The sequence below is a fragment of the Onychomys torridus genome, chromosome 8 (assembly GCF_903995425.1).
Source record: "Onychomys torridus chromosome 8, mOncTor1.1, whole genome shotgun sequence".
In the NCBI taxonomy this organism is placed as follows: domain Eukaryota; kingdom Metazoa; phylum Chordata; class Mammalia; order Rodentia; family Cricetidae; genus Onychomys; species Onychomys torridus.
The window spans coordinates 66,824,200-66,836,512 of NC_050450.1; the positions used below are offsets into that span (position 1 = coordinate 66,824,200).

Here is a 12,313-nt window from a genome sequence, read left to right on the forward strand (position 1 = left end):
AGTGCTTGCCTAGCAAGTGCCCTGGGTTCGATCCTCAGCTCAAAAAAACAAAAACCAAACAAAAACAACCATGGTCTCCTTCTCTTGGGCATCCTTCCCTGTTGGTGTTCTTTGGGCTGGCCAGTCAGATTGACAAAGCCAAAGCTAGAAAGCTAGTCACTTCGCTTTTTTTCTGGAGACAAAGTCTCTCTTCGTAGCCCAGGCTAGCCTGGAACTTTAACTATACACAGAACAGACTGGCCTCAAACTTACGATCCTCCTGCCTCAGCCTTTGAGTGCTGGCATTATAGCATATGCCAGCACACCTGGCTATTAACTGCTTCTTTATCCGTTCCCTCAGATTCTGCAAGAGGGGGTTAGTGTCAGAAAAAGCTTTGAGTCAAGGCAGAATAGGCTCCTGAATGACAGATATACAAAGTGCTTTAAAGATGAGTCCTAGAGCATTGAAAAGGGTAGAGTGGGGGGTGGGGGGCTGGCATCCTGCAGGGGTAACAAATGCTTAGTCCTAGGTTGTCCCTCATCAGACTTGAAACTAGTCATTTCCTAGATACTTTGTGTGTGTGGCAGTACTGGGGATTGAACCCAGGACCTCACTCATACTAGGTAAGTATTCTACCACTATGCCACTAGCCCTCTTTTTTAAACTTTATATTGAGACAGGGTCTTGCTAAATTATCCAGGCTAGCCTATAACCTTATATCCTACCTCAGCCTCTCCATAGCTGGGATTATAGGCAAGGCCACCATGTTAACATCTAGATTTAAGAACAAACAACAAAAAAAAAATCAGGTCATACCTATGCTTAAACATCTAAGAAAAAAAAAGGCTGCCCTTTCTATTCAAAATTGGGTCCTTGCAGCACCAGAAGCCTCCTTTCCAGTAGAACAAAGTTGCTCCGATGGGCCTCAGCTGAGGAACTGAAGGAGCTCTTCAGAAGAGGAAAGGGGCACTCAGCCAAGGGCCGGGGGAATGTTCTTGGCAGGAGGTGGAAGTCAGTGCACTCACCCTAGAGCAGAAGTAGCTCCCTGTTGGGCAGGAAGTGGGGTGGCATCTGATAGGGGAGGAGAACCAGGTAAGACAACGTGGCCTTTCCTCTGTTGGGCTCCCTGATCTCCCAAGCAGGGCCTGGTACGGCTACTTGCTAAAGCAGGCTCCCAGCTAGCAGGAGCAGCATAGGGTGGCCAATGGGGTGTGTTCCACAGGATAGCAGACTCATTAGTCTCGATGAGCAGACTGGTGGCCAAGTTGCCGGTCATCATAAGTGCTATAGCGCTTGACATGAATGCGGCGGACACGGTCCCGCAGTTCAAAGGTATCCTCATCTTCACTGGGGGAAGCCTGGCTGCGGCTCCGACTTGTGGCTTCCAGCAAGGAATTGTCTGGGACCCGAGGGGTCTCATAGAGTAGGACATTGAGTGTCTCCTCATAGATTCGGGCCTCTGGGAATTCCACCTGGGGAGAAGGGAACAAAATGGAGTGAAATTTCATTTCACGAGGAAACAAGTCAGTGCTCTTGACCTTGTCTCTTCCATGAAGCCTGGTAACTTAGAAGTCAGGTAGCTGCCTAGCTAACAAGGGAAGCATCAGAGGACATGAGAATATAGATTAACACACCCCCTGCATCCCCACCCCACTCCACAACTGAAGCTTAGTATCGTAGGTGTGTGCAGGCACAAATAACTCCATGGGCGAGGTGTTAGGTCTTAGGCCTGAGTTTTCTGGGCTGCAGTTTCTGTTTGTGTAAAGTGATGTCAATTGCTACTTTTTTTTTTTTTTTTTTTTTAAGACAGGGTCTCCTTATGGCCCAGGCTGCCTCCAGACTCAGAATCCTCCAACCTCAGCCTTCTGGGTACTGGGATCCCAGGTTTGCCTGCCAAGCTGAGCTAACACCTCTTGAGATTTGTCAGCATCAGAAAAAAGACATACATTCTTTAGCTCAAACACATAATAAAAAGCAGCTGCTTAGCCAGGCTGGGTGGTACCCATCTGTAATCTCTGCTACCTGGGACGCTGAGGCAGGAGGATGGAGAGTTTAAAGCCAGCCTACCTGGTGAAGTCCTGTCTCAATAAAGCAGTGGGGAAGCAGAGATGATGGCGCAGGTGGTAAATTAAAGGTGCTTGCCACCAACCCTGACGACCTGAGTTTGATCCCAGGACCCAAATGGTGGAACCTAAATGGAGAGAAGTCTCCAGGCTGTCCTGTCTGTCACCCACCCACACAGACAAATGCAGTAATAAAGAAGTCGCTTTGATAAGCAGTTCACTGCTTTTCTGATCCTGAAAGCCCATCCCTAGGATTAATGTGGAAGAAAGATCAGGACCCCAAAATTGTAGCAAATCTGCCACACTGAGCTCCTGTACCTTCACCTCAAGTGGAGAGAATGGCTCCAGCTGGGCCCGTGTTACAGCTGGGGTGTGAGGGAGTGGGGAGTCACAGAAGAAGACAGGCACTACCACCTGCTGGTCCTCAGGCCCTGAATCCTGACTCTGCTGTTGCACCCCACACGCCCACTGCCAAAGATTGCCGCCACCTCACATAAGCTGCCCTTTCGACAGCCCTCAGCAGAGCACTCAGCCTGAGGCAGTGTGGCAGTCTGGGGGCTAAGGTTCTTGGGTCTGGATGCTTGAGGCCTTAATTCCCCTTAACTTCCCAGATAATCTGCGTGGTACTCCACCCAGTAAAATCCTGTCTCCAAGTATAGACTCTAGGGAGACACCTGCTGGCCTCTGCAGAAAGGGCGGAGCTGAGTATGTAAATTGTCCCCTACCAAGTAATTCATATAGCTGATTATAGTGGAGTACACCTGTAACCCTGGTACTAGTGGGCAGAGGCAGGAGAAATGCAATGTGTTTGTGGCCAACCTACTAGGTTATGTAGCAAGCTCCAGCCTGAGCTTCACTGACCCTGTTTCAAAAGGGAAAGTAAAAATGAAAGGTGACTTGTGTTCACCTGCACTGTGATGTCATTCCATAGGCTCAGGAAGCTAGCTGACCAGGAACACCCTGCTTGCTTGGCTGTAAGAGCAGTGTTGGAGTGGGAAGCCACACTATACTGCTTTTCTGAGTCGTAACTTTACCATGTATTGGCTACACTCAGACTCTCATTCCCATGTCTGCAAGCGGGAGAACAGACCAGTGTGGCTGAAATGGCTCCCCCAGGTCAGGCAACTGAGAAGTAGCAGGGCTAGAACTGCATCTGAGTTGTGACACCTCAGAGACCTGGTCCTTCCATGACCCAGAAAGTTCTTGCTGGTCAGTGGGCTGCTTTCTCAGCAGTGATAACAGTTTCTGACCATCCCCACCCACTTTGTTCTGATTCTGTCCTACCTGGCACCATCATACCATGTTTGGGAAAGTCCATGTGGCCCTTTGGTTGCTGTGGGAAGGGTGCACTGGGGCAAGACTAGTTCTCCACTCTGGAGTCTGTGTAATCTGTCCCCACAGAGGAAAGCCCATACCTTAGTCTGCTTCTTCTCGGTGGCATACACAATGGAGGTGCAGCACACCTCTGCCAGCTTACGACCCTGGCCATAGAAAGACCAGCAGCAGATTTCATCACCAATGACGTCCTTGATGAAGAGCACGCGGCCATTGAATCGCAAGGACAGCTTGTCAAACAGTTCAATGTTTTTCAGCAGGTGATCATCAGAGTTGCTGAAAACCACAAGGGCCAGCAGGCCTGGAATGAGGTTCCAGCACAGTGGAGGGCTGCTGGGACATTCTGGGTTCTCCATGCCCCCAGCCCACCATACCATGCTAAAATGAAGACAAGACAGAGGCACAAAGGAACTTGTAGGACTGAGGCCTGTGAGGGAGAGGGGTGGAACTGGCTCTCATTTACAGCAAAGAGCACTGAGGGGAAGAAGTAAGGGGTCCCTCACTGCTCCATAGTAGACAGTGTTCTTTTGCTGTGGGGTGGGTGATGCAGTGTCCAGAGGGGACCAGGAGAGCCTACAGCCAGGCCTGGGTCTGTCTAACCCAACCATGGCCTATTAGGAGGACACAGTGAGGAGCACAGGCTTCAGGAGGACTTGGTTTATGACTTCCTGGCACCCCCCTTCACCCACTAAGACAATGGGGATGGAAATCTCTGACATGCTTCTGATATGACACATTACAAGCATGTTTCACATTTTATCATCTACATCCCAACCAGGCTATGTAACAAATCCCAAATGCCTCTGTCCCCAGTTCCCTTCTATTCCTGTTCACTGCCCTCAGCAGAGGTGGTTTCAAACCCCAGCTCCATGTTATGTGTGTGGGGAATCCCCTTGGGCCTACTGCCCAGACCCGGCTCTGGCCGCTCAGCCCTTACGTGCCTTCTGCCGCCCTCCCCGGCCTGCCGTATCGAGACGCCCGCTGTACCTGGTGTAGGAGTACTTGTTATTGCTTCTGTTGTACAGCAGCTTCACCACAGGCTGTGAGGGGAGAAAGAGTGAGGCCTAGCCAGAGCCTGGTGTCCCCAGGCCGAGGCCCTCAGAGTGCCCAGTACCTTTGTGGAAGATTCGATGAGCCTGTCCTCCTCTCTCAGGGATGTGATGATGGGGATGTTGCACACAGGCTGGTAGGAGTCCTTCTTGTCCTGGGTGACACACAGAGCAGACAGCTGCCTTTAGGATCTAATGCTAGCCAGGTCCCTCCCCAGGCCTTCTGCCACAGTCACCCCTGCCTGGTAAGGAGCTAGACGGATCATGGCGTTCTTGGTAATAGTTACCGCCAGCCAGTAAGCAGATCCCCACTGCAGAAAACCTAAAGCTCAGATATCTAAGCAAATGAACTAGAGGCACAGCCTGCTTGTGCTGTCATGCATGAATACCTAGCAGCAGTTTGCTGGGCCTGGGCAGCACCTCACTGTTCTAGCTGGATTTGGACTCATCAACCTCATTCCCAACACAGCTTTCCAGGAGCCAAACCTAATGTCCCCAGAGGGACAATTCCCAATCTCATTAAGCCACCCAGCTCTTCCTGTACCTGCAGTGCAGTCTGGCACATGTTCACTAGACCTTGAATGAGGTAATATTTTGCTTCAGCCATCAATTCCTGGATCTCTTGCCGGTTTTGAGGGAGGGTGATGGTGTCATCTCGGAGGTAATTCAAGATGGTGCCAAAGTGCTTTCCACATCTGTCTATGAGGATCCAGCCTAGAGATTTAGAGGGATCTCACAGGATAACTGTTAGCCTCCAGCCATGTCCGATGTAGGCAGAGGCCACCTGAGAGAGGCAGGCCGGTAGCAGCACGCAAGGAAAGGCGCTACATGAGAGTGTAGAGCCCAGGTCAGGGGTGCACAGAGACTGAGGCCTCAGGGCTGTGCTGCTCTTCCCTATCCTGAGTCCAGGAACTTCTGTGTCCCTGAGAAGATACAGGTCTTCAGAGCTCTGTGGAGGACTGGATGTCTAAGCTTGGGAGTATTCAGGTCACCCTGCTAATACAGAAATCACCAGTCTGCTTACCTTTTGCCCACTGCCCAGGCTCTACTGTGTTTATGGCAATCTTACTTATTTGGATATATATGTCAGCTTTGTGTGTGTGTGTGTGTGTGTGTGTGTGTGTGTAGCCTTAGCTGTCCTGGAACTCATGCTGTAGACCAGGCTGGCTTCGAACTCACAGAGATTGCTTGCCTCTGCTTCCCAAGTGCTGGGATTAAAGGCATGTAGCACCATGCCTGACCTGTATGTCAGCTTTTGAAACAAGGTCTTGCTAAGTTATTTGGGTTAGCCTCAAATTTGAGATTGAACTGTGTCAACCTCCTGAGTATTGGGATTATAAGCATGTGCCAGCATTCCTGGATTTTATTTGGAAAAAAAAATTTTTTTTCTTGAGACAAAGTTTCATGTAGCCTAAGGCTGGCTTCAAATTCCTGATCCCCACCTCCAAGTGCTAGCATTACAGATGTGTGCCACCACACCCAGCCTGAATATTTTTCAAGTATGGACTTTTTTCTCTTTATGATATATAAACATATAGCATTCTGTGGACAATTTCAAGGAATTTTGAAGCTCTGTTAAGACTTGTAAGAAATGAAGAGGAAAAGACACAGATTCCAGATCTATTGAGCTTAAGCCCTGCCCTGAAGTCACCTCAGGTGCCCCCTTCCTCCCCTCCCCTGTCCAGCATGCCCCAATATAATGGCTCACCTTCTTTGTCCGTCAGCACCTCCATGCGCCCACTGAACATGGCCTTGAGCATAGTGTCATGCCGAGTGAGGGCCCGCACTGTAGTGTAGTACAGGGAGCCGCCCACATTGAGCTGCACGTACTTGTTGCCCAGCCCGCCTCCCTTGAAGCCACTGATCTTGGGCTTGGCCCCTGAGGCTGGGCACAGACAGGTGTCCCCTGACATCTCCCGCTGCAGGTAGATCACCACACGGCAGGAGGTGGGCTTGGAAGGCTCTGCCGTGGTGGAAGTAGTCACGAATGAGTGGCCCACAGAGGCCAGGGCCTCATACTCTTGGTGCTGGAAGCAAGAGGTGGAGAGAACACGGAAGTCAGCAGAGTAGAGCTCCTAAGGGAGGAGGGGACAGCAGTTGGAATTCTGACACAGTTTACTTCCTATATAAGCCCATGCACTCCCAAGTAGAGGCTGAGTTCCTGGGTGTGCTGATCAGTTTTCTGTCAACTTGACACAAGCTAAAGTCATCAAGGAAGAAAACCTTAATTGAGAAAAATGCCTCTATCACATTGGCCTGGAAGCCAAGTGATCCTGGATGGTGTAACAAAGCAGGCTTGGCTGGGGGTGGGGTGGGGGAGTGGGTGGTGGTGGTGGCGGTGGCAGCGGTGCATGCCTTTAATCCCAGCAATCGGGAGGCAGAGGCAGGCAGAGCTCTGTGAGTTAGAGGCCAGCCTGGGCTACAGAGTGAGTTCCAGGACAGGTTCAAAAGCTAAGAAACCCTGTCTCGAAAAACCAAAAAAAAAAAAAAAAAAAAAAAAAAAAAAAAAGGAGGAGGAGGAGGAGGAAGCAGGCTGGGCAAGCCAGCAAGTAGCATTCCTCTATGGGCTCTGCTTCAGTTCCTATCCTCAGGTTCCTGTCACCTCTTCCTTCCCCAACTTCCCTCAATGAAGAACTGTGACCTGGGACGTGTGAGCCAAATAAACTTTCCTCCCTGGTCTGCTTTTGGTCACATGTTTTATCACAGCAATAGAAAGCAAATTAGGATCCTGGGTGACAGCAAGAATGACCCCCATGCTGTTCTCACAGTACCAGGAGCCAGGTCTGGGAGCATAAACTCCCTCCAGGCTCAGCTCTGCTTTGAGTTGCAAGGAAAACCCTTAGAACTAAGAGCCAGATAAATAGATCACCCTGGGATCCACCATACTGACTTCAGAAAATGTTTCCCCAAGATTCCCAGACTACTAGACTTCTAGACTAACCAACTGGGAATCTAGCCAGCCTAGGAGTTTCCCAGGAGTCAGAAGGACAGGATGCATTTCCTGTCTCAGGAGTAGCCCGCTCCAGGACTCAGGTTAGCACCAGCCAAAGAAAGCCTGGACCTAGGAAGAACATCAGTATGGTTCCAAGAGAGGATGGAGAGGGCCAGCTTTGGAGGCAGCCAGCCAAGGAGCTGGCAGGGGTTACCTGAGCTCCCATGGAGTTTCCTGACCTTCCCCTTTCTTGGCGTCAGCCTTGCCCCAAGTTCCTGTAATTATCACCATCTTTTCAAGGCGGAACACAGGATGGTTATTTTGCTGCTTTTTCCTGAGAGCCCTATCTCTCTTCCTTCCTTCCCACCAAGAATGGGGAGAAAAGACATGATGATAATACTAAAAATGATTAAGTAATGTAGAAAGTTAAACTAACAGTTCAGAAACCAAAGAAACGATTACAGGAAAAGTTGGTTCATCCTCTTGGCTTGCATTCTGGTTTTGTTGTTGTTATTTATGTTCTCAATTCTTCTTTTTAAAATGTGAGTGTTCTATCTGCATGTACAACTTTGTGCCAGAAGAGGGCATCGGATCCCACAATAGATGGTTGCGAGCTACCATGTGGTTGCTGGGAATTGAATTTAGGACCTCTAGAAAAGCAGCCTGTGCTTTAACTGCTGAGCCATCTCTCCAGCCCATATTCTAAGTTCTAAACCTGTAAACTCTGAATTAAAAAAAAAAAAAAAATTGAGTCCTAGAGTATGGTGATACATGCCTTTAATCCCAGCACTGGGGAAGCAGAGGCAGGAGGCCCTCTGTGAGTTCTAGGCCAGTTAGGTCTACAGAGTGAGTTCTAGGACAGCCAGAACTACACAGAGTGACCTTGTATCAAAAACAAATGAACAAACAAACAAATTATGTCTTTACTGAATGGGTACAGAGTTACTGTGGCTACCATTCCCTAAACATTACAGTGTAACAACTATTTATATACATATAGATACAACTATGTGTATCATACTTCATACATTTACATAGTATTAGGTATTTTAAATAACAGAGATGACAGAAGAAATTCAGGATGATGTGCATGGATTATATGTAAATATGACAACACTTAATGTAATGGACTTGAGCATCCTCAGATTTGGGTATTTGCAAAGAACCTAGAGTCAATGCCACACAGACATGGAAGGATAATTGTATTACAATGATGGTGAAAATGTTTTTTTAAAACAGGGTCTCTCTATTATGTGTCCCTGATTGCTCTGGAACTCAATATGTAAACTAGGCTGACCTCAAATTCACAGAGCTCCACCTGCCTCTGCCTCCATAGTGCTGAGATTAAATGTGTGGGCCACCACCCCTGGCTGTAATGTTGTGGCCAAGGGTGGTGGTTCACACCTACAATTCAGTACTTGGAAGGCTGAAGCAGTCTGGACTACAGAGACCCAGTCTCAAGGGAAAAAAGAAAGACTAAGTGTAGTTTAATGCAGAATGCTTGTCTAGCATGTATGGGCTCTAGGTTTGATTTCCACTAGCATAAACTAAATATGACAGCCCTTACCCATAAGTCCAAATATAGGCCTGTGGAGGCAGAAAGACCAGGAGTTTCTCAGCTGCCTAGAGAGTTTGGGACCAGCCTGGGATACAAGAGACTCTGCCTCAAAAACAAACAAAAACTCTAACTATTGGGCTGGAGAGATGGCTCAGAGGTTAAGAGCACTGCTCTTCCAGAGGTTCTGAGTTCAATTCCCAGCGACCACATGGTGGCTCATAGCCATCTGTAATGAGATCTGGTGCCCTCTTCTGGTGTGCAGGCAGAACACTATACATAATAAATAAATAAATCTTTAAAACAACAACAACAACAAAAAAAAACCTCTAACTATGATTAGGTACTATGAGGTACAGTGGTATACACATATAACACTAGCAAGCACTCAAGATGTCAAGTCCAAGCCTTGCCTGGATTACAGCATGAGACAGAAGCCAACCTGGGCCAAACAGCAGGATCTCTGTCTTTAAAAAACAATAGAGTATAGCAATAATAAAAAGTCACATACTTAAGAGATGGTTCAGCTGTTATAAGCACCAGCTGCTTTTCCAGGGAACCTGGGTTCAATTCCCAGGCTGACATAGCAGGTCACAACCATTTGTAACACCAGTTCCAGGTGATCTGATGCTGTATTATGGCCTCTATGGGCACTGCACACATGGTATACAGATAATATGAAGGCAAAATACCTGTACACATACAATAAAAAAATAAATATCTAAAAATTTAAAAACAAATAAAAGAAAAAGTATCATAGCTAAACGCACTGCATGTGTAGTATATGGCAGGGAATATTCTAGGCATTGGGTATATATTTTATCTCACTTAATAAAGCTGTCATTTATTACGCTCCTACCGTATGTCAGACACTGGAAATAGAAAAGAACAAATACAAAAGAACCTGCCCTCATGGAACTTACTCTCTACTAGAAGAAGACAGGCTGGCTGGACATAATGGCACATGCCCTTAATCCCAGTACTTAGAAGCTCCAGGCTAGCCTGGTGTATGTAGTGAGCTCCAGGGCAGCCAAGGCTATGCAGAGAAACCTTGTCTCAAACAAAAACACAAACACAAACTAGAAGACAGACTATAAACAGGAAACAAAGAAGCAGACAGTTACACAGGCGATTGAGGTAACTGAAAATACCAGAATGACCTGAGAATTATCAGGCTGAGGCTTGAGACCAAGGGAAGATGGCATTTCAGCTAAGGTCTGAAAGTGTAGTCTACATAGCAAGTGCAAAGCTCCTGTTTGAAGCAAGGTTTAGAGGCTGAAGAGATGGCTCAGTGGTAAGAAAATGTACTCCCCTTGCAGAAGACCCAGGTACAGTTCCCAGCACCCACATCAATAGGCTCACAATACTTGAACTCCTGTTCCAGGGGATCTGACACCTTCTTCGGGCCTTTGCTGCCGGCTGCACGCACATGGTGTACATATATACACTCAGGCACACACATGTACACTTAGATTTTTTTAAAAATGTAACAAGTTTTATGGGGCTGGAGAAATGAATCAGCAGTTAGGAGCACTGGCTGCCTCCTACATGACCTATGTTCAGGTCATAGCACTCATATTGTGGCTCACAATGGTCTATAACTCCAGTTCTAGGGGATCCGATGCCCTCTTCTGGTCTTTGCGGGCACCAGGCACAACATGCAGGCAAAACCACCACACACACGAATTGCTAAAAAGGAACAAGTTTTAGGAAGAGTAGAGACATGGTAGCTGGTAGCCAGGAAGAAGGGGAAGGTGGTCTGATGGAGAGCCAGAGAAAGCAAGCACTAGTCATAAAGAACTGGGTTTTATGCGAATTAAAATATACTTTGGGAACTGACTGGAAGGCTTTAAGCAGGGGAGTGATATGATCTGATTTTATAGTCTCCACAGATGCTGTGTAGGACTGCAAAGGTGCATGAGAGGAAGTGGAAAGATCAGAGGAAGCAGTTGTCTAGGCAAGAGATGATGAAGGCATGGGTCACAGAAGCAAGGCCGGAGACAGAAATAGAAACCCCCCAAAGTGGGATCGACCTCTTTAAATCCCAGAACACTCAGTGGATTACTGTTAGCCTCATGCCTTACAGGTGAAACCCAGACTGTTGTTCCTCAAACAAGAATAGCACACTTTTAAATATTCAATATATATCAGCTTGTTAGACTAAAACTGTTCCTGAAAAGATCTGGGTATGTCCCTGGAATGGTCGGGGGTGGGGTGGGGTGTTGTCAGGGAATGGCTAGGGTGGTGCTGTGTGAAGTAACACATCCTTTTGGTGGTGTATTTGCTTCATTGATGGAATACGCAGAAATGAGCCCCAGGAGACTGACAGTAAGTAACACTAGAATGCTAGAATGGTGAGCAATTGCCCTACCTCAAAGGGGAAAAGTCAACCCTTAACAAGTTTTAGCAAGTTCCTCACACATTTTGTGTCCAATCCCTATTTCCCCAGAATCAAAGGAAGCACATATACACGTTCTACCAAATCAAAGAAACTTAATGACGAGGCTTGCCAACGGAGGAAATCAAATCCGGAGCTAATCTATTCTTTTCCTACAAAGCAACCACTTTGAGTCCTGGGTGACGTCAGATCAGATTCCACCAGACCAAAGAGTTCCAAGAGTCCAGGGGCAGGTGACGCCCTAGAGAGAAATTTCTTAGAGGATGAAGTTTCCAATAGCCTTAGTGCTCTCCCCTCTGGACTTCGCCTACGGATCTCAGAGTAATCCTGGGGCTAGGGACCTACACGTGTCTCTAAGGGAACCTCATGGGAAGCAAAACAGAACAAAGGGCAAAAGATCGCGGTGGTGTAAAGACGGGGTCCTAAAGCAAGGGCACGAAGGACAGCGAGAGGGTGGGAAGGCTGATTTTGGCTAGAAAGGTCAGAAATCGTGGGAGCCACTCTTAGGCTTCACCCAAAGGGTCCTCTGTGGAAATGAAGAGATATCCCATCTCTCTCCCGCCACACCCCTCCTCTGCTGAGAAACTGAGATCCGTGGTGCCACCCATCCCCAAGAGAGGACCCGAACTCTGCCCCCGCGCGCCGTCCCGTGCCTTTTGCCCAGGACCCGGCAGAGCCTGTCCTTTCCCTCTGCACTCAAAGCGTCTCTCACCGTCTGCGGGGGTGCCTCTCCTCTCAGCCGAGTGGCGAGCGGACTCCGTGCTGCCTCTGGCCTGTGGCTGCCCGCAATCTCAGCTGTGAGCTCACATCCTGCGCCCGCCGACTCCGGAGCTACAGCCCAGCCCTACGGCTCGAGAAACATTACTACAAGACCCGGCATGCATAGCGCGCGAGCGGGTGGTGGAGACGGGCATCCGCTGAGGTTTGGCCTCCTTCCGCTTCCGGGTGTGAGAGCAAATCTACTTCCGACGGCTTCCGGCGCAAAGGCTTCTGGGTCTCGT

General features: G+C 48.4%; 1 protein-coding gene across 1 annotated transcript; it reads right to left on the reverse strand.

Annotated features, from left to right (window-relative positions):
* Positions 1-239: 239 nt before the first annotated feature.
* Positions 240-12,191, reverse strand: Tnfaip1 (TNF alpha induced protein 1). Its single transcript, XM_036196954.1, has 7 exons — positions 12,025-12,191; positions 6,136-6,454; positions 4,972-5,141; positions 4,493-4,582; positions 4,366-4,418; positions 3,459-3,654; positions 240-1,452 (listed from the first exon to the last, which is right to left on the reverse strand). Exons 2-7 carry the CDS (start codon positions 6,338-6,340, stop codon positions 1,216-1,218), a joined length of 951 nt encoding a protein of 316 aa, XP_036052847.1. The 5' UTR covers positions 6,341-6,454; positions 12,025-12,191; the 3' UTR covers positions 240-1,215.
* Positions 12,192-12,313: the final 122 nt, after the last annotated feature.